The 22,652-nt window shown below is 35.7% G+C and overlaps 2 protein-coding genes across 16 annotated transcripts in view; one reads left to right on the top strand and one right to left on the bottom strand.

Moving 5' to 3' along the window:
- Nucleotides 1–2,314: 2,314 nt before the first annotated feature.
- dpf2 (double PHD fingers 2) overlaps nucleotides 2,315–22,652 on the top strand; it is a 61,505-nt gene continuing 41,167 nt past the window's right edge. For 2 of the 12 annotated variants that reach the window (XR_013279641.1, XR_013279639.1), the window contains exons 1-12: nucleotides 2,315–2,431; nucleotides 3,631–3,791; nucleotides 5,393–5,500; nucleotides 5,576–5,757; nucleotides 5,917–6,009; nucleotides 6,101–6,182; nucleotides 6,375–6,416; nucleotides 8,407–8,544; nucleotides 8,686–8,817; nucleotides 8,891–9,160; nucleotides 10,346–11,820; nucleotides 13,476–13,811. Coding sequence is in view for 8 of the 12 variants with exons in the window: in XM_077504031.1 (XP_077360157.1) it covers nucleotides 2,400–2,431; nucleotides 3,631–3,791; nucleotides 5,393–5,500; nucleotides 5,576–5,757; nucleotides 5,917–6,009; nucleotides 6,101–6,182; nucleotides 6,375–6,416; nucleotides 8,407–8,544; nucleotides 8,686–8,817; nucleotides 8,891–9,160; nucleotides 10,346–10,428 (1,323 nt within the window). In the remaining 4 variants the exon portion in view is untranslated. The other 10 variants (XR_013279640.1, XR_013279642.1, XM_077504037.1 and 7 more) reach the window with 10 other exon arrangements.
- LOC144005745 (sodium/potassium/calcium exchanger 3) overlaps nucleotides 12,260–22,652 on the bottom strand; it is a 64,115-nt gene continuing 53,722 nt past the window's right edge. For all 4 annotated transcript variants that reach the window (XM_077504027.1, XM_077504028.1, XM_077504029.1 and 1 more), the window contains 3 exons: nucleotides 13,643–13,755; nucleotides 13,502–13,567; nucleotides 12,260–13,413 (listed from right to left, as the gene is read on the bottom strand). In XM_077504027.1, coding sequence (XP_077360153.1) covers nucleotides 13,303–13,413; nucleotides 13,502–13,567; nucleotides 13,643–13,755 — 290 coding nt within the window. In that variant the 3' untranslated portion in view covers nucleotides 12,260–13,302. The remainder of the gene's footprint in view (nucleotides 13,414–13,501; nucleotides 13,568–13,642; nucleotides 13,756–22,652) is intronic.

The raw sequence follows: 22,652 nt of genomic DNA, 5'->3' as shown, positions 1-22,652 counted from the left end.
CAAAAAAAAAAAAAAAAAACATAAGTGCTCTCTCTTCCACTTTCACATAAACGCTGCATGCTTGAAGCGTGTACGTTTCTCCTCAGAGGACCTTTGAACGGAACGGAAAGTTGGCTGCGAGAGCACTCGTGAAAATAAAAGTTCTGAATGAAGAATGGCTTTGATGTGTGAACTATTTTATAGAAGTGTGGGGGAAGCACTGAAAAAGGGATGATGTATTGTTTTTTTTTTTTTGTTTTTTTTTAGTAGCAGGAGGCAGGGTATTTGCAGCCGAGTTGGAACTGGTCATTTTTCATCCAGTGGTTTGTCTTGCAGCTTTGGATAAAACTTTCATTTTCTCTTTACTTTTGACAATGTCCGTTTTCTTCCTCTGTAGTTAACACTACTATTATTAATTGCTATTCTGATCATTATTGCTACTGTTGTTACTATTACTACTACTACTACTGTTACTAATGCCACTTATTGCGAAAAAAAAGAAAAGAAAAAAAGTGTAATTGCTGTCCATTTTTCAGGTACGTGTCTGTTATAGCAGACTCTTCCACATGGTGTCAGTGTGCCGTGGAGCATTTTCATTACAATTCGAGAAATGTTTGTTGACTTGTGTATCTACAGCTACAATATTAGGAATAATAAAATGGTTTAATCAAGGAATGTGCTGCTTTTTGGAGAGTAAATTATAAACTGGGATATTTTGGGTGGATTAATGGGGGAAAGAAAAAGCTGTCTTGGCAGTCCTTACTCCTTTTGTCACCATTCGATGCCAGTGACGTATAATGACAGGCAGAACCAGGTCTTAATATATGTGGGAGTAGAGTAGTGTGCACATTTGGACACAGCCTATATTTTTTCAATACATTAAGTACATAAGCATTGGTGAATCAGAGAATGTTTCTTTTGTTCAGGTCAGCTTCTAGTACTATGGTTTTTTTTTTTAATTATTATAATTTTAAATGAGATTTTATTACATTTTTATTACATTTTGTTTTACAATTACATTTTTGTACCAATATCTGATGATTTTTTTTGTTAACACTTCATTTGAATGTTTTTTTTCTTTCTACCCACGTTTATTAATCAAAAGTTACAAACATAATTTGGATGTTAGGCACTGATTAAATAAATAAATAAATAAATATGAATAAATTATATATATATATATATATATATATATATATATATATATATATATATATATATATATATATATATATATATATATATATATGTATATAATGTATATCCATCCATCCATCCATCTTCTTCCGCTTATCCGGGGTCGGGTTGCGGGGGCAGCAGCTTCAGGAGGGAAACCCAGACTTCCCTCTCCCCAGCCACTTCAACCAGCTCCTCCGGTGGGATCCCAAGGCGTTCCCAGGCCAGCCGAGAGACATAGTCTCTCCAGCGTGTCCTGGGTCGTCCCCGGGGCCTCCCACCGGTGGGACATGCCCGGAACACCTCCCCAGGGAGGCGTCCAGGAGGCATCCGAACCAGATGCCCGAGCCACCTCAGCTGGCTCCTCTCAACGCGGAGGAGCAGCGGCTCGACTCTGAGTCCCTCCCGGATGACCGAGCTTCTCACCCTATCTCTAAGGGAGAGCCCGGACACCCTGCGGAGGAAACTCATTTCGGCCGCTTGTATCCGGGATCTATATAATGTATAAATATAGCAAATAAAGTTAAAAACTTAGAAATATAAAAATGCAAAAATCTGAAAATACCTATGGCCATAGTTTGAAAAGATGACGTGATTGAGCAAAGCCAAAGAGGCATTTGGATTCAGCACAAATATTTCCCACAAACACCTAAAAATTGTATACAAATTTACAGTTTACTAATGTAATTACAGTGACAATCCCCTTTGTTTTAATCTGTCAATAACTTCCAAAAATAATTCCATAAAATTATTTTTAAATGTTTTTAATCCTGGTCGGTTGTTCAAAAAGTTGTTTGGGAATTGTTTACCAGCGAGGAACTACTTTGAATAGCAGAGGGCTGAAAATATTACAATGTTGTATTAAGTTGTCATACAGGATCCACGTAACTTTGAGAGAGTGATTTTTATTTTATTTTTCTGGAGTCAGGGGGATGACAGACGGGTCACACCCGCAGCATTCAACTATGTTTTAAGTAGATTATATGTTTGTAAAGCTGCCTTACAAAAGCATTATGCCTTACTAAAGCATATAGGAGGGCTAAAACTTTGACATTTTTATCCGCGCGTCTCTATATGGCGGGTTTCATATACCGCGATAAACGGGGGTTCACGTATTGTAAATAAGAAATTGTCCTGCAATGACTAAAAATGACCACTAAGCGGTGCTAAGCGGCTGCCTGTTCTGGTTCTGTGTGTGCGGGGACACATTTCCCATCAGCCCCTTGTCGGCATACTGAAGCAAGATGGCAGCTGTTGTCGAGAATGTTGTCAAACTGTAAGTGTTCCACTTTTCCAACAATTCTTTCGCTTTGAAACGACAAAAGCTGCGGACGACACACGTCGACTATTTCCTTATTACGCTACCAGGCGCGTCACTGGGTCGCCCGAACGAACATTCCCACTGGACGGTTGAAGGTTATCAAACGCACTCGGAACGTCGAACATTCTGTTGGTCTTGTCCTACAATGGAAGACTAATAGTTAGCAAACAGACGTCTTGAATGTGTCGAGTCAATGTGTATGGGCAAATATATGCCCTGTATGTATTCGCGTGTGTGAGCAAAATGTTCATTTATGTAGTTATTGTAATGCTATTTTGACAGCTAGCTCACGTCGGTTGCTGCCACACAAGCCAGGTGTCCGTCAACGCTAATTAGCTAAAGTTAGCCAAAGTTAGCGTTTAGTGGGTAACTTGTTGAGTACAAGTTCTAAATGATTTGGTATTGAAATGAATACTCCTCACGATGACACCTACTTCATAGTAACTTACTGCACTGGTTAGTTCTGTATTGAAGTTTATCACTCGCTTGCTCAGACTCCATTTTCCGCGTCGTCCCACAATGCAGTTATTACGGCAGGTGTTTTGGAGACTTAAGACGCTGTCCTTGAATCCAGCAAATCTTGAAGCGTCACCTAAACCTTCCTCCAAGTACATTTTGATTAATAATTTATTCAAAGAGCACCAACGTATGATAAAAAAAAAGAAGTAATATTGTGGAAATTGTATTCAGCTCAGTGCTCTTTCTGAACTGCCCTTTGTAATTGAGTGTTTATTTTAGTTACTTATTGAAATTGGCACAAATAGTTTTAGTTCTCAGCTTGGGCTGATACTAATGTATTTGTATTACTGTAACCGATATTTGTAGCAGCTGTTCATTTTTGGTAAAATGGAAAAAAATATTGGTGTAAATGTTTTTTAAAAGAGAAATTTCAACAGTGTTGAAATGTCTTCAACCATATATTTACTGAACAACTTTTCTGATTTGCAAAATGTTATTTTTTGTTGTTGTTTTTTTTTGTAGCAAATGCAATATGGCTTCAACTTCTGAAGCTGAAATTGCACTGTCGTAGTTCTCTTGTCTCCACTTTTGACAAAACAAAACTGAAAGCTATCAGCCTAAAACAAAACAAGGTCATAATAGCAAGAACACTTTCTCAATATTGTCTTGGATTTCTTTTGTGTGTGTGTCCGCAGGTTGGGAGAGCAGTACTACAGAGATGCCATGGAGCAATGTCATAACTACAACGCTCGTCTGTGCGCGGAGAGGAGCGTGCGCATGCCCTTTCTCGACTCCCAGACGGGCGTGGCTCAGAGCAACTGCTACATTTGGATGGAGAAGAGGCACAGGGGGCCTGGTAGGAATCAACATTGTTTGATTTGATTGTGTGTTAAATGTGTATTCATTTGCCAGTTGTGACAACATGTTTAGCTGTTGTTCTGTGTAGTCACAAATAGGGCTGGGAAAAAAAGTCGACTAGGTCGACTTTAAAAATGGGTCGACTGGAAAAATTTAAGTCAACGCTCCGCCCTGAACCATGTTTGCGCCGTCGCCGTCCATTTTTCACACGGACTTTTTATGCCAACACGCAGAGTGTGTTGCGTGAGATGGAGGCGGACAGAGTGAAAAAACGACTAGTTTTTTTTAATTTTTTTTATTTAATTTTTTTACTACTCCTGTTTGGTTGGTCTGATTGGTTGTTTGAATTTGGAGGTGTGTTGCACAGCCGCCATTAGCCTAGCTGCGAGCATACAGTTGCTGCAAGCGTACACTCGTACAGTATTTACAATATTTATTAGTTATGATGATGTCCTCATTGGTTGCAATATTTTAAAATGGAGGGAAAGCCAATGGATATGAGGACCGAGAGGTAAAGGCTCTTCTAAACATTTGGGAGACGAAGACATCAGTAGGACTTTGAATCAGCATCACCCAAGACATCATGCACGTTATTACTGCCAAGCTTGGTGAGCTGATGAACAACTAAAATGCTCACACGACCCTCAAGAAGTCTGTATAAGCTGCAAAGATAGCGACAGCAAGACTATAAAACGCTCATGGATCAGTACAGCGGCTGCCGAGGGAAATTATGGGACGGCCAATTCGAAGCCACGGTGATGGACACTGGAGTCAGTACGCCACGGATAGACGAAAGTAAACACAACAATAATGTTACAGAAATACTTGTAATATTGTCATTTAGTTCGCTCCCTCGTGTAGCGCTTGGCAGCGGCTTAATTGTGTGACTGTGTCTAATAGTCAGCAGTTATTTTGCCGCGACCGGCAAATCTCCTGCTAGCGTGCTAGCGTTATTTAGCATGTACAGCAGTACTACAAATCAAGCCAACATAGTAAAGATAAACTTTTTCCACTCACCGTGACAAAATAATCCTCTGGGGAATTGCGGGTAACAAACAAGCCTCGCATTGCGAAGTCCTCTTGGTCGTGAAAGAAGAGCTTATTCCATCCCCTCGGCGTGAAAAGGGAAAAAAAAAAAATCCCCACGGCGTGACAAAATAACACTCGGTGATCAGTTGCGGGTCATGGCAAAAAGAACAAACAAACAAACAACCACCCACCCACCATCGCCTGTGTTTTAACACTCATTTCATAACACACTGAAAGGAAAGGAAGGGCTTGACGTTGTCGAAGGTGACCAACACCGTGTGTGTGTGTGTGTGTGTGTGTGTGTGTGTGTGTGTGTGCGTGCCTGCGCGCCGCAGTTAAGACTGTAACTTGAAAACTATTATTGTACAGGAAATATAAGGAACAATGGGTATTTATATCCAGATTATACACTCAATTCAACACGTTTTCAACATAATAATAATAATACTAAAAAGTTGATTAGTCATTAAAAATATAAGAAGTAAAGTCGATTTGAAAAAAAGTCGTTAGTGACAACCCTAGTCACAAACATTCAAGATGGCATTTCATCAAAGTCGTGTTGTTCCTCAGGCAGAGCTCCCGGGCAGCTCTACACTTACCCTTCCAGGAGATGGAGGAAGAAGAGAAGATCTCATCCTCCTGAGGACCCTCGGCTCGTCTTCCCTCCAGTGAAGCCAGGTACTTTGGAAGCGGGATCCTCGTGAAGGGGGTGCCAGAATTATCGAGCCGCACGCTTTGTGTTTGACTGCGCAGAGCTCGATTTAGGACTGAAGAAAGATGCGCTCTTGTCATCATCTGATGGCAGCAGCCTGGAGGCCTTGCTCAAGGGTGACTCCCTGGACAAACGAGCACCCACTGATCCCCGAGCATCTGAGGAAGACTCCAACCTCAGCGACTACACCGCCGGCTTGAACCCTGCCACACGTGTCAGAAAGGTGCTACGCAAACTTGGAAATGGTTGTGTTCAAGGGCAAAAAATAAATAAGATAAAATTGTTCAATGTTAAGATAAAAAAGTATTTGCAATAAATCATTAATTATTTAATGACATGATAAAAATAAATCTACACCCTCACCTGCACATGTCCACACCAGAAAATCTTGGAACCTGATGACTTCCTGGATGACCTGGACGACGAGGACTACGAGGAAGACACGCCCAAGAGAAGAGGCAAAGGGAAGGGGAAGGTGAACAAATGCTTGGGACAAGAACACAGTTGAACAGTTTAGTTTGTTTTCAGGGTCAAGTTATAATTTTCAAGATCATGTGCGTGTTCAGGGTCGCGGCGTGGGCAGCGGCAGCAGGAAGAAGCTGGACTCGGCAGCGTTGGAGGAGCGGGACAAGCCGTACGCGTGCGACAGTGAGTGACTCCCACCGTCCGCGACCTTGTCTTGACCTCCTCCGTCTTGTCTCCGCTCCCTGTAAATCTCGTCAGCGAGTCAATCTGCCGTAGACGTCATCTACTTCTTAATGTGTGTTGTGTTCTACTCGAGGGATCACATTCTTCTGAGTGTCTTGTCTGTGCTTTCTTGTCTCCTCCCCTCTCTTTCAGACTCTATCAAACAAAAGCATAGTTGCAAACCTTCTGAAAAAGGTACATCAGCTTCCTTCTTACATTGTCTGCATGTCGTGTGCTCGCCTGTATCTTGTGCTTCGCTATCGACACTGTTGAGCTTCACTCAGATTTTGTGGCTCGCAACCTTATTCAGAGGACAACTGGATGATCAGTGCCAGTGATTTGTCATCTTGACAGAATGGACGTGCTTTTTAGATGGAGGCGCGGGATTTTTCTCTGTGTGCTTTGTCTTTTCACTCCTCACTGCACCATTCTGATATGTTGTGTATGTATTTAATTATGGTTTAAGTCTTTTTTATTTTTTTTTATTTTTTATTTTTATTTTTTTTATTAATGTATTATTTCATTTTAGATATATTGTAATTTTAGACAACTTTTCATTGATGTCAAATATGATCCAGTGCATAGTATATTTGCGATGTTTGCCAGGCAAACGATAATGTCAAACCAAGTTCATTTAATATGATGGCAGTTTAAATGTAAAAAAAAAAAAATATTGCATTTTGTTTTGCTGAGGGCTCTTGTGCTCTTGCTCTTTCTTCCTCGGCTGTGCTCCTTACGTTGGAGCAGGGTGGGCAAAAAGTGCATGTTGGATTACGGTAATTATAATTATATATATATTATATATAATTATAATACGGCCATTTTTCCCTAAAAGTGGCTAATTTTTGTGTAATTCATCTTAAAGGATACTTCACTTATTTATTTAGCCCATTATAGCAATAAAAATTAATATTTTGTTTAATGTCTATAACTAATTTGATATTTTCATTATTTTTCACGTACAATTAGTACCTTTAAAAACACATTTTTCAACTTGCTGTCGACTGAAAATGACATTACAAGGGCTCAGGTAACCAATAACAGCTCACCTGTTTTCTAGGTTTGGTCATGTGACATTCACAAGCTGAGCTGTGATTGGTTACCTGAGCCCTTGTGACGTCATTTTCAGTCGACAGCAAGTGTTTTTATGTGTTTTTAAAGGTACTAATTGTACATGAAAAGTAATGCAAATATACCATTTATTATAGGCAAAATATTAGTTTGACTGCCAAAAATGGCTAAATAAGTAAAGTATCCCTTTAAATATTTTAAGATATTTCAAATAAATGATAAATGAAATAGTATTTTTTATTAATTTTATTCAGTACTTGTTTTTAAAGCACTAACTTGTAAATAATGCATTTAAAAATAAAAGTTTACATTAATAAAACAGCCATTTTAAAAATTTTACATTGATATATTTTTTTAATTAAATATATATATATATATATCAACCGATTTTACGACAACCTGGCCCGTTTTTGCTCAAGTGTCCCTTGAGTATCCGAATTTGCCCACCATTGGTTTGTCTCTGCCTTCTTCTGTGTTGCCTCTTCGACTTTGAGGTCGACATCCATGTCACATGTGACTTGCCGCCTCTGAGCCGATTGCGGTAAATGTGGTAGAGGCACGGCCGCTCACAAAGTACTGCAGTCCCTCCTGATCACGGCGGGCGGGAGTGCAAAATAAGAGTATGTGAAAGAAGAACTTTGTCTTTGTTTTTTTTATCTGATGACACTCACACACTCCTTATCCTCACGTGCTCATTACTTCCTTTCGCCACACGCGCTCAATTAACAAAGCACTGTGAAGTTGTTTGAAGTATCCTGAAAATACAGTATTTAATTTGGAAATAAGTTCCAAGTAATTTGAATGTGACTCATTGAATTGCTGGGTGCAACCAAACTGATACATGTAGAGTAGTAAAAAATTGTCAAGTGTTTTTTTTTTTTGCCCATTTATTTCATTCTAATGGCAACTGATGTCAATATACCATTAAACCAAGTGATTAATAAAATGCAGTGGAACCTTCAAAGATGATATTAGACGCAATTGTTATTGTAAGTTGTAATTGTAAAGTGACTGTGATGATGATTTTTGACAGCCAAAGGAAACTCTGTGCACCACAGTATTGTTACCTAGTGGTGGTCACGCATGTTGTCTTTTTTTCCGGTGTTGGCGTCAGTCTGCGGAAAGCGCTACAAGAACCGCCCGGGCCTCAGCTACCACTACACCCACTCGCACCTGGCCGACGAGGAGGGCGAAGACAAGGAGGAGATGGAGGTCATCGAGCCTCCGCCGCCGCTGCCGGAGACGCCCAAAAGTAAGCGGTCGAGCCAGTTCCGCTCGGCAGAGTGTAGGCGTTCTTGAGCTTTTTTTTTTTTTGAGCTTTTTTTTTTTTTTTTTGAGCTTTTTTTTTTTTTTTTTGAGCTTTTTTTTTTTTCCCCCCTTTCTCCTCTAACAGCTCCTAAGAGAGGCCCGGATGGGCTGGCCCTGCCCAACAAGTACTGTGACTTCTGCTTGGGGGATTCCAAAACCAATCACAAGACGGGCCAGTCCGAAGAGTTGGTGTCCTGCTCCGATTGCGGACGCTCGGGTCGGTAACACTCACGTCCTCCTCCGCAGAGTCAAAAACTAGAAATGTCCTCAAAGAATTGTGGTGGTTTCAGGCCACCCGTCCTGCCTGCAGTTCACCCCCATCATGATGGCCGCCGTCAAGACGTATCGCTGGCAGTGCATCGAGTGCAAGTGCTGCAACATGTGCGGCACCTCTGAGAACGATGTGAGGTCACGAACCCTTTTGCCAAAGATGTCAAATTCTTTGAAAATGTTTTCGATATATATTTTGTTTTTCAAGGACCAGCTGCTCTTCTGTGACGACTGTGATCGAGGTTACCACATGTACTGTCTCAAGCCGCCCATGGCAGAACCCCCAGAGGGTATGTGCACACGTTTTGTATATTTGCATCTTCACTAAAGTCTGTTCACAAGAAAACACATTCTACAACAGGATGCCTGCTTGAAAGGTTTGAAAAGGTTGTGACGTACAGGAAAAGTACGCTCATTTTGTGTAACACATTTCAAAGTGCTGGTTATTGTGACAAACTATCTGACTAGTTAATTGTTAGACGGTTAACTCAAATTATGCATGCATTAAACGTTTCAAAACACTTTATATATATATATATATATATATATATATATATATATATATATATATATATATATATATATATATATATATATATATATATATATATATATATATATATAAAAAGAAAATGTTTACCATAAAATATCTCCTTTATTGTGATGTAGTATAATGGAAACTTAAAAAATGTACAGAAGCGAAATGATTTTGAAGTCACAATTTTGGTTCAATCTATATTTTCAAAAAATGCTGTTTAAAAAAAAAAAAAAAAATCAATGACTTTTTGACAAAAATATCAAGGGAAATGGGGGTGGGGGAAAGCCCCCCTCTCCCCCAAAGAAATAATATTTTTTAAGTATTGACAACAAATGAGAAAACATTATCTCTAAATAGAGGAAATAAATATGGAAATTATGTAATATTCTAAGGAGAAAAAAAAAGTCTAAATGTCCAGATAATCTTAATTTTATAATTGTGTAAAAGTGTTAATTTTACTTTACTTGTTGTCATATTACAAGAAAAAAAAACATTCTTGCATTTTACAAACAAAAAGTATTAATTTTACATTAATTTGATGAAAAAAAGTTATCAAATTACAAGAATGAATTAGAATTATGTCTTATTTATTTTTTAGGAGGGGGAAAAAAGGAAAAAAGAAAAATGTCTTAATTTAATGAGAACAAACATGTCACCTTGATCTTGTTAACATGGTTACTTACATGTCATGGACAGCCACTATAAATAAATGTTTTTTATCAGCACTGAAAGCAAAAGTTTGTTTTTAAGCAGAGGTTATGAGGTTGAAAAACAAACATAACGGAATAGAGTACAACATTGAGTAAAAAGATGTATAGACTAAAATAAATGTGGACAAGGCCAGATTGACCAAACGAGTGTTTGAATTGACTCAACTCAATGTATGTATGTGTGTGTGTGTGCGTGCGTGCGTGCGTGCGTGCGCGTGCCTCATTAGGGAGCTGGAGCTGTCACCTGTGCGTGGACCTCCTGAAAGACAAAGCGTCCATCTACCAGAAGCAGGACACGCCGTCGTCGTGATGGCCGCTCCTTCTGCACACACTCGATCGTCCCGTTGCACGGACATCGCGCGAGTGTGTCCAGAGGGAGGCTGTGATTGGTCCAAAGGGAAGTACACGCTACCACACTGGCCTCATGTCTTCACACGGGACTGTTACACGCCCCACCTTTCAGGCAGAACTCTTGCTCGTTGGAATCAAGTAGCATGCCGTGCAAAACCCACCTTTTCTACATTTTTTTTTTTATATTTCTAAAGTCTATCTTAGTACACTTAAGCGGATGGCAATTTGGGTTCATTTAGATTTCAGAAACCTTTCACGCCGTCGCACACAGGCTAAAAATAGATCTCGTGTCAAGCTTGTTCAAATGGCTCCAAAGGCTTCAAGACTGCAGGGGAGGGGGTCACGTCTCAAGTGAAACATTGCTCAACAGCACTTTGCACTAAAAACGAGGACAAATATGCTACTTTTCGGTATATATTTTTCATTTTTATTGATATAAACTGCAAAGGATATTTATTAGCAGTTATGATATACATTAATAATCAAAAGTTTGGGGGTCACTGATTATTATTATTTTTAAAGATATAAATAAAGATGACTTAAGCACTAGCTTGTAAATAGACAACAATAATGATAACTTAATTGCTGTCTAAGATTCTGTCATACTCAAAAATTAGGATATATATATATATATATATATATGTATTCTTTTTTTTAAATATTTTTTTTGAGTAAGTGTTTTTATTGTGGTTGTAGCTTGCAGCGGTGCACTGCATCTCACTTAAAAAAATATCTATTTTGCCTTGACTCAGGAACCGTTTTTAATACCTCTTGAGATTCATACTAAATGTATAGAAACAATGGAGCATCGAACAAATCTTTAATATTATATGAACTGTTTTGAGACTGTTATTTTAAAAAAAAAAATAACGGTTCCTTTGAGGTTTTCTTTGCATGGCGTGCTGGCTGAAAAGCTCTCACAGTTCGTGTATGTTTCAGTTCTTCATCCGTGTTTGAAGAGTGCGAAAACAGTCCCCTCACCCGTCATTCCGAAAAGCTCTTTGGGGCCTTTTAGTAACACACAAACATAATTCCTCCCACCAAACTATAATGTTAAGGTCTTCCTTGCTGTGTTGTAGCAGTTTGCACCCTTTTCTATACTTATTCAATATTGCAGCGCCACTTGATTCTTTTCTAGTCATTTGCTGCTATAGGACGCTGACTTGGATGAGATTGTTTTCCCTGCTTGCGTGGAGGCCACAGAGTGGTTTTTTGGATTTGGACGTGACGAGGTCAGTTACACAGGGCCCAGCAATGATGTGCCCTCAAAGCTTCTAGTGCCACTTCCCTCAAAGTGTGAGACAAAGGATATCGTGTGAGGATGACGAGACACGATTGGACCTTCTTACAGGTTGGCTTTGGATTTTTTTTTTTTTAAGAGAGCGTGTGTTGCGAGTTTGTTTTACTGCAAGATCACTGTTGGCGACTTATCTTAGGCTGACTGATGGAATGTCCCATTGTACTTTTCACTGTAGGAAAATAAAAAATGCTAAGTACTATATGATATTTTTGTACTTCAATCAGCAGACAAACGAATGAGATCCAAGATTATGTATAATATTATTACTAATAAGCTTAACATTTATAACAGCTGTACTGTTTGTTTTTGTGGCTAATGTTTGTAGTAGTTTTGTACAGCAGTCCATACTAAGAACGGTTTGTAATATTGTGGTTACCCATTCAATATCTTGTATGCAAGATTCAGAACACTACTGACTACAACAGCAATTACCTATTATACAAACTGTATATCCATATTTGGCTCCCTCAAATCACAAATCGGGTACAAATATTGTCGCACTATTTTATTGCACTCTGGATATAACAGTCTCTATCAATGCCTAATTAAAAAAAAAAAATACATCCCATCACATTTGAATCAATTTAACATTGCCACAGAACAGCCGTAAAAACATTCAATCTTCGGTTTCCATTTGATTCCTGTGTGTTCCCTTTCACAAAACCATTGCGCGTCAACGGCCCAAAAATATTCTACACACGGTAACATTCATTATCTAGTTTCTATATATATATAACAATCTAGTCTAAGTCAGACCTTCATTGTTGCAAATCTAAATCAATGATTTAACATTTACAAAAAAGCTTGGCAACGAGTCACGAGTAATAATTACACATCCAATTGGAAACCAAATCACTTTGGTGGAACATTTAAGACTCAGATTTAATATTAGTTTGTACCAAAAATGTGGCAGCTTATATATAAAAATATCAGATTTCTTTTATTTTATGATAAAAGTAGCAGCAGTAGTCTAGAGCATGAATTATATTGCATTTAATGTATGCATGAAGTACCGGTGAAGGATTGTGCTTAGCAGTTCAAATATTCCACCAAAGTGAAGACATTGGATTTGAAACCATACAAGAAAACTAATCATTCTTCGTACCTCAGTGTGACGATTCAAACTAAGCTACACTCATCAAAGTTGGTGACACATTAAATATAATATATCTGTTAATCATTTAACACCTCTAAACAAGAGTATAGGCCAAACTTTAGACGTACATTAAATTGTACCAATACTAGCTTAGAGGTTTTCTATCATATAAACACGTTCAAGTTGTCCCAGTAACGTAGGACATTCGAGCCTCACAGATTGATGCGACATCATGTAAATATTGACGAGAATAAACAAATACTGTTTCCTTTTTAGCATCGGTGAGGAACAAAAATTGAACAAATAGGCTGCAGCGGCGGCGCTGTCAAGAAATCAATGTAAATGAAAAGTGCTGCTGTGAAAAGACTTAAAAGTGTGTTAAGCAAATCTTTCGTTTAGTTTGAGCAAAAAAAGGATGAATGAGGTGACATTTGGCCTCACATGTGCCCAAAGAGGATGGAGCAGAGCAGGAAGATGGCGTAGAGGAACAACAGGCCCAGGCCAAGGCGCCGATCCAGCCGCCAGTGGTTCAGATGAACGCTCGTCACCTGCAAGAGAGCAACAGAACACGGATACTTTTGCTTGCTTCATGATATTTATTGGTTGACAGGATGAAAAAAAAAAGTTTTGACTCACAGTGAGGAACACAGACGCTAACAGCAGGATGACAGAATACACCAGTCCTTTGTTGTTGATGGACACCTGTGGGAAACGAGACATCAGGCATCGAGCAGCTGCTTCGAGTTGATGAGAGAAGAAGCACGACTGAGAGCCTACAGATGAGCCGTGGTCCACCACCAAGGTGCGTAAAGCCCACGGGAAGCCCAAACCCAGCAAGATGTCGAAGATGTTGCTGCCTATGGAGTTGGACACGGCCATGTCCCCCATGCCTGAAGAGAGAGACCAGATGGCAGATTCACGACTGAAGCAGCAGAGGGCGCTACAGGTTAAATTTGTTGCTATGTTGTAGAGAACAAGTTTACAAATATCGATTCAAACGTTTATTCTATTAAATAATGGGTTAATTGATTTTATTGTACACAATAATGTGGAAAAATTTCACACGTTTTCTTTTTTTTTTTTTTTTCCAAACGACCATGTATAGTAAGGCGTTTAAAAAAAAAAAAAAAAAAAAAAGACCATGTATAGTAAGCTGTTTTTTTTTTTAATTCTTTTTTTAAACGACCATGTATAGTAAGGCGTGTTTTTAAAAAAAACGACCATGTATAGTAAGGCGTTTTTTTGTTGTTTGTTTTTAAAAACGACCATGTATAGTAAGGCGTTTAAAAAAAAACAAAAAACAAAAAACGACCATGTATAGTAAGGCGTTTTTTTTTGTTTTGTTTGTTTTTTTAGACGACCATGTATAGTAAGGCGTATTTTTTTTTAAAAACGACCATGTATAGTATGGCGTTTTTAAAAAAAAAAAAAAAAAAAAAAAAAAAAAGGCCATGTATAGTAAGGCGTTTTTTTTTTTTTTTTTTTTTTTTATAAAACGACCATGTATAGTAAGGCGTTTTTATTTTTATTTTTTATTTTTTTATTTATTTATTTTATTTTTTTAAACCGACCATGTATAGTCAGCCGTTTTTGTTGTTTTTTGTCTTTTCACAGACCAGCTCAGTGGTCTAGTGGTATAGTGTCCACCTTGAGACTGGGAGGTCGTGGGTTCAATCCCCCGGCCGGGAAACACCAAAGAGAATACAAATAAACGACCATGGATATAGTAAGCTGTTTTTTTGTTTTGTTTTGTTTTTTAAGACGACCATGTATAGTATGGCATTTAAAAAAAAAAAAAGACCATGTATAGTAAGGCGTTTTTTGTTTTTTTGTTTTTAAAACGACCATGTATAGTATGCCGTTTTTAAAAAAAATTAATAAATAAAAAAAGGCCATGTATAGTAAGGCGTTTTTTTTGTTTTGTTGTTTTTTCAAACGACCATGTATAGTAAGGCATTTTTTTTTTGTTTTTTTTTAAACGATCATGTATATAGTAAGGCGTTTTTTTTAAAAAAACGACCATGTATAGTAAGGCGTTTTTTTTAAATTCTTTTTTTAAACGACCATGTATAGTAAGGCGTATTTTTTTTTTTTTTAAAACGACCATGTATAGTAAGGCGTTTTTTTTTTTTTTTTTTTGTTTTAAAAAAAAAAAAAAAAAACAACCAAGTATAGTAAGGCGTTTTTTTTTTGTTTTTTTTTTTAAACCGACCATGTATATAGTATGGCGTTTAAAAAAAAAAAAAAAAAAAAGACCATGTATAGTAAGGCGTTTTTTTTTTTTTTTTTTTTTTTTTTTTAAAACGACCATGTATAGTATGGCGTTTTTTTTTAAAAATGACCATGTATACCAAGGCGTTTTCTTTTTTTTTTTTTTTTTTTTTTGTTGTTTTTTTAAAACGACCATGTATAGTAAGGCGTTTTTTTTTGTTTTGTTTTTTTTGTTTTGTTTTTTTAAACGACCATGTATAGCAAGGCGTATTTTTTTTTTAAAAACGACCATGTATAGTAAGGCGTTTTTTTTTTAAAACGACCATGTATAGTAAGGTGTTTTTTTGTGTTTTTAAAAAAAAAAAAAACGACCATGTATAGAAAGGCGTTTTTTTTTTTTTTTAAACGACCATGTATAGTAAGGCGTTTTTTGGTTTTTTGTTTTTTTGTTTGGTTGTTTTTTCAAACGACCATGTATAGTAAGGCGTTTTTTTTTTTTAAAAACGACCATGTATAGTAAGGCTTTTTTTTTTTTTTTTTTTTCCCCAAACGACCATGTATAGTATGGCGTTTTTTTTAAAAAAAACGACCATGTATACTAAGGCGTTTTCTTTTTTTTTTTTTTTTTTTTTTTTTTTTTTTTTTTAAACGACCATGTATAGTAAGGCGTTTTTTTTTGTTTTTAAACGACCATGTATACTAAGGCGCTTTTTTTTTTTTTTTTTTTCTAACAACCATGTATACCAAGGCGTTTTCTTTTTTTTTTTTTTTTTTTTTTTTTTTAAATTTTTTTTTTTTAATTTATTTATTTATTTATTTTTAAAACCGACCATGTATAGTCAGCCGTTTTTGTTGTTTTTTGTCTTTTCACAGACCAGCTCAGTGGTCTAGTGGTAGAGTGTCCACCCTGAGACTGGGAGGTCGTGGGTTCAATCCCCCGGCCGGGAAACACCAAAGAGAATAAAAATAAACGACCATGGATATAGTAAGCTCTTTTTTTTCTTTTGTTTTGTTTTTTAAGACGACCATGTATAGTAAGGCGTTTAAAAAAAACAAAAACAAAGACCATGTATAGTAAGGCGCTTTTTTTTTTCTTTTTTTTTTCAAACAACCATGTATAGTATGCCGTTTTTTTTTTAAAAACGACCATGTATAGTATAGCATTTAAAAAAAAAAAAAGACCATGTATATAGTAAGGCGTTTTTTTTTTGTTTGTTTTTTTTAAACGACCATGTATAGCAAGGCATTTTTTTTTTTAAAAACGACCATGTATAGTAAGGCGTTTTTTGTTTTTTTGTTTTTAAAACGACCATGTATAGTATGCCGTTTTTAAAAAAAATTAATAAATAAAAAAAGGCCATGTATAGTAAGGCGTTTTTTTTGTTTTGTTGTTTTTTCAAACGCCCATGTATAGTAAGGCGTTTTTTTGTTTGTTTTTTTTTTGTTTTTTCCCCCCAAACGATCATGTATAGTAAGGCGTTTTTTTAAAAAAACGACCATGTATAGTAAGGCGTTTGTTTTTTTTGTTTTTTTTTTTTAAAATGACCATGTATACTAAGTCGCTTTTTTTTTTTTTTTTTTTGTCTAACAACCATGTATAGTATGCCGTTTTTTTAAAAAAAACGACCATGTATACGAAGGCGTTTTCTTTTTTTTTTTTTTTTTTTTTTTTTTTTTCCCTCAAACTACCATGTATAGTAAGGCGTTTTTTTGTGTGTTTTTTTTTTTTTTAAAAACGACCATGTATAGTAAGGCGTTTTTTGTTTTTTTTTGTTTTTTTAGACACCATGTATAGTAAGGCGTTTTTTTTTTTTTTAATTGACCATGTATAGTAAGGCGGGTTTTTTTTTTATTTTTATTTTTTTTTTAAAACGACCATGTATAGCAAGGCGGTTTTTTTTTGGTTTTTTTAAACGACCATGTATAGTATGGCGGGTTTTTTTTTTTTAAACGACCATGTACCTAGTGGTAGAGTGTCTACACTCTGACACTGAGGTTGTGGGTTCGATCCCAGGCTGAGTCAAACCAAACGACCATGTATAGTAAGGCTTTTTTTTGGTCGACAAAAAAACGACCATGTATAGTAAGGCTTTTTTTTCCGACAAAAAAACGACCATGTATAGTAAGGCTTTTTTTTCTGACAAAAAAACGACCATGTATAGTAAGGCTTTTTTTTCTGACAAAAAAACGACCATGTATAGTAAGGCTTTTTTTTCCGACAAAAAAACGACCATGTATAGTAAGGCTTTTTTTTCCGACAAAAAAACGACCATGTATATAGTAAGGCTTTTTTTTCCGACAAAAAAACGACCATGTATAGTAAGGCTTTTTTTTCTGACAAAAAAACGACCATGTATAGTAAGGCTTTTTTTTTCTCACAAAAAAACGACCATGTAAAGTAAGGCTTTTTTTTCTGACAAAAAAAAACGACCATGTATAGTAAGGCTTTTTTTTTTCTCACAAAAAAACGACCATGTAAAGTAAGGCTTTTTTTCCTGACAAAAAAACGACCATGTATAGTAAGGCTTTTTTTTCCGACAAAAAAACGACCATTTATAGTAAGGCTTTTTTTTTCCGACATAAAAACGACCATGTATAGTAAGGTTTTTTTTTTTTTTTTTTTTTTTTTAAAATTCCTAGTCATACTTACTAAACTCATTGCTCTTCTTTCCTGTAAACTGACTAACAGCTCCGTGGTCTAGTGGTAGAGTGTCTACACTCTGACACTGAGGTTGTGGGTTCGATCCCAGGCTGAGTCAAACCAAACGACCATGTATAGTAAGGCTTTTTTTTTCTGACAAAAAAACGACCATGTATAGTAAGGCTTTTTTTTTCTGACAAAAAAACCACCATGTATAGTAAGGCTTTTTTTTCCGACAAAAAAACGACCATGTATAGTAAGGCTTTTTTTTCCGACAAAAAAACGACCATGTATAGTAAGGCTTTTTTTTTCTGACAAAAAAACGACCATGTATAGTAAGGCTTTTTTTTTGACGAAAAAACGACCATGTATAGTAAGGCTTTTTTTTCCGACAAAAAAACGACCATGTATAGTAAGGCTTTTTTTTCCGACAAAAAAACGACCATGTATAGTAAGGCTTTTTTTTCTGACAAAAAAACGACCATGTATAGTAAGGCTTTTTTTCCCGACAAAAAAACGACCATGTATAGTAAGGCTTTTTTTTCCGACAAAAAAACGACCATGTATAGTAAGGCTTTTTTTTCCGACAAAAAAACGACCATGTATAGTAAGGCTTTTTTTTCTGACAAAAAAAAACACCATGTATAGTAAGGCTTTTTTTTCTGACAAAAAAACGACCATGTATAGTAAGGCTTTTTTTTCTGACAAAAAAACGACCATGTATAGTAAGGCTTTTTTTTTTCCTCACAAAAAAACGACCATGTAAAGTAAGGCTTTTTTTCCTGACAAAAAAACGACCATGTATAGTAAGGCTTTTTTTTCTGACAAAAAAACGACCATGTATAGTAAGGCTTTTTTTCCCGACAAAAAAACGACCATGTATAGTAAGGCTTTTTTTTCTGACAAAAAAACGACCATGTATAGTAAGGCTTTTTTTTTCTGATAAAAAAACCACCATGTATAGTAAGGCTTTTTTTTCCGACAAAAAAACGACCATGTATAGTAAGGCTTTTTTTTCCGACAAAAAAACGACCATGTATAGTAAGGCTTTTTTTTTCTGACAAAAAAAACACCATGTATAGTAAGGCTTTTTTTTCCGACAAAAAAACGACCATGTATAGTAAGGCTTTTTTTTCTGACAAAAAAAACGACCATGTATAGTAAGGCTTTTTTTTCCGACGAAAAAACGACCATGTATAGTAAGGCTTTTTTTCCCGACAAAAAAACGACCATGTATAGTAAGGCTTTTTTTTCCGACAAAAAAACGACCATGTATAGTAAGGCTTTTTTTTCCGACAAAAAAACGACCATGTATAGTAAGGCTTTTTTTTCTGACAAAAAAACGACCATGTATAGTAAGGCTTTTTTTTTTCTCACAAAAAAACGACCATGTAAAGTAAGGCTTTTTTTTCTGACAAAAAAAAACGACCATGTATACTAAGGCTTTTTTTTTCGACAAAAAAACGACCATGTATACTAAGGCTTTTTTTTTCGACAAAAAAACGACCATGTATATATACTAAGGCTTTTTTTTTCGACAAAAAAACGACCATGTATAGTAAGGCTTTTTTTTCTGACAAAAAAACGACCATGTATAGTAAGGCTTTTTTTTTTCCGACAAAAAAACGACCATGTATAGTAAGGCTTTTTTTTTCTGACAAAAAAACGACCATGTATAGTAAGGCTTTTTTTTCGACGAAAAAACGACCATGTATAGTAAGGCTTTTTTTTCCGACAAAAAAACGACCATGTATAGTAAGGCTTTTTTTTCCGACAAAAAAACGACCATGTATAGTAAGGCTTTTTTTTCGACGAAAAAACGACCATGTATAGTAAGGCTTTTTTTTCCGACAAAAAAACGACCATGTGTAGTAAGGCTTTTTTTTTCCGACAAAAAAACGACCATGTATAGTAAGGCTTTTTTTTCTGACAAAAAAACGACCATGTATAGTAAGGCTTTTTTTCCCGACAAAAAAACGACCATGTATAGTAAGGCTTTTTTTTCCGACAAAAAAACGACCATGTATAGTAAGGCTTTTTTCTCCGACAAAAAAACGACCATGTATAGTAAGGCTTTTTTTTCTGACAAAAAAAAACACTATGTATAGTAAGGCTTTTTTTTTCTGACAAAAAAACGACCATGTATAGTAAGGCTTTTTTTTCTGACAAAAAAACGACCATGTATAGTAAGGCTTTTTTTTTTCTCACAAAAAAACGACCATGTAAAGTAAGGCTTTTTTTCCTGACAAAAAAACGACCATGTATAGTAAGGCTTTTTTTTCTGACAAAAAAACGACCATGTATAGTAAGGCTTTTTTTCCCGACAAAAAAACGACCATGTATAGTAAGGCTTTTTTTTCTGACAAAAAAACGACCATGTATAGTAAGGCTTTTTTTTCTGACAAAAAAACCACCATGTATAGTAAGGCTTTTTTTTCCGACAAAAAAACGACCATGTATAGTAAGGCTTTTTTTTCCGACAAAAAAACGACCATGTATAGTAAGGCTTTTTTTTTCTGACAAAAAAACCACCATGTATAGTAAGGCTTTTTTTTCCGACAAAAAAACGATCATGTATAGTAAGGCTTTTTTTTCTGACAAAAAAAACGACCATGTATAGTAAGGCTTTTTTTTCCGACGAAAAAACGACCATGTATAGTAAGGCTTTTTTTCCCGACAAAAAAACGACCATGTATAGTAAGGCTTTTTTTTTTCCGACAAAAAAACGACCATGTATAGTAAGGCTTTTTTTTCTGACAAAAAAAAACACCATGTATAGTAAGGCTTTTTTTTTCTGACAAAAAAACGACCATGTATAGTAAGGCTTTTTTTTCTGACAAAAAAACGACCATGTATAGTAAGGCTTTTTTTTCCGATAAAAAAACGACCATGTATAGTAAGGCTTTTTTTTCCGACAAAAAAACGACCATGTATATAGTAAGGCTTTTTTTTCCGACAAAAAAACGACCATGTATAGTAAGGCTTTTTTTTCTGACAAAAAAACGACCATGTATAGTAAGGCTTTTTTTTTCTCACAAAAAAACGACCATGTAAAGTAAGGCTTTTTTTTCTGACAAAAAAAACGACCATGTATAGTAAGGCTTTTTTTTTTCTCACAAAAAAACGACCATGTAAAGTAAGGCTTTTTTTCCCGACAAAAAAACGACCATGTATAGTAAGGCTTTTTTTTCCGACAAAAAAACGACCATGTATAGTAAGGCTTTTTTTTCCGACAAAAAAACGACCATGTATAGTAAGGCTTTTTTTTCTGACAAAAAAAAACACCATGTATAGTAAGGCTTTTTTTTTCTGACAAAAAAACGACCATGTATAGTAAGGCTTTTTTTTCTGACAAAAAAACGACCATGTATAGTAAGGCTTTTTTTTTTCCTCACAAAAAAACGACCATGTAAAGTAAGGCTTTTTTTCCTGACAAAAAAACGACCATGTATAGTAAGGCTTTTTTTTCTGACAAAAAAACGACCATGTATAGTAAGGCTTTTTTTCCCGACAAAAAAACGACCATGTATAGTAAGGCTTTTTTTTCTGACAAAAAAACGACCATGTATAGTAAGGCTTTTTTTTTCTGATAAAAAAACCACCATGTATAGTAAGGCTTTTTTTTCCGACAAAAAAACGACCATGTATAGTAAGGCTTTTTTTTCCGACAAAAAAACGACCATGTATAGTAAGGCTTTTTTTTTCTGACAAAAAAAACACCATGTATAGTAAGGCTTTTTTTTCCGACAAAAAAACGACCATGTATAGTAAGGCTTTTTTTTCTGACAAAAAAAACGACCATGTATAGTAAGGCTTTTTTTTCCGACGAAAAAACGACCATGTATAGTAAGGCTTTTTTTCCCGACAAAAAAACGACCATGTATAGTAAGGCTTTTTTTTCCGACAAAAAAACGACCATGTATAGTAAGGCTTTTTTTTCCGACAAAAAAACGACCATGTATAGTAAGGCTTTTTTTTCTGACAAAAAAACGACCATGTATAGTAAGGCTTTTTTTTTTCTCACAAAAAAACGACCATGTAAAGTAAGGCTTTTTTTTCTGACAAAAAAAAACGACCATGTATACTAAGGCTTTTTTTTTCGACAAAAAAACGACCATGTATACTAAGGCTTTTTTTTTCGACAAAAAAACGACCATGTATATATACTAAGGCTTTTTTTTTCGACAAAAAAACGACCATGTATAGTAAGGCTTTTTTTTCTGACAAAAAAACGACCATGTATAGTAAGGCTTTTTTTTTTCCGACAAAAAAACGACCATGTATAGTAAGGCTTTTTTTTTCTGACAAAAAAACGACCATGTATAGTAAGGCTTTTTTTTCGACGAAAAAACGACCATGTATAGTAAGGCTTTTTTTTCCGACAAAAAAACGACCATGTATAGTAAGGCTTTTTTTTCCGACAAAAAAACGACCATGTATAGTAAGGCTTTTTTTTCGACGAAAAAACGACCATGTATAGTAAGGCTTTTTTTTCCGACAAAAAAACGACCATGTGTAGTAAGGCTTTTTTTTTCCGACAAAAAAACGACCATGTATAGTAAGGCTTTTTTTTCTGACAAAAAAACGACCATGTATAGTAAGGCTTTTTTTCCCGACAAAAAAACGACCATGTATAGTAAGGCTTTTTTTTCCGACAAAAAAACGACCATGTATAGTAAGGCTTTTTTCTCCGACAAAAAAACGACCATGTATAGTAAGGCTTTTTTTTCTGACAAAAAAAAACACTATGTATAGTAAGGCTTTTTTTTTCTGACAAAAAAACGACCATGTATAGTAAGGCTTTTTTTTCTGACAAAAAAACGACCATGTATAGTAAGGCTTTTTTTTTTCTCACAAAAAAACGACCATGTAAAGTAAGGCTTTTTTTCCTGACAAAAAAACGACCATGTATAGTAAGGCTTTTTTTTCTGACAA

Source organism: Festucalex cinctus, chromosome 18, assembly GCF_051991245.1.
Source record: "Festucalex cinctus isolate MCC-2025b chromosome 18, RoL_Fcin_1.0, whole genome shotgun sequence".
NCBI classification, from domain to species: domain Eukaryota; kingdom Metazoa; phylum Chordata; class Actinopteri; order Syngnathiformes; family Syngnathidae; genus Festucalex; species Festucalex cinctus.
This window is presented reverse-complemented; position numbering and strand designations above follow the sequence as displayed.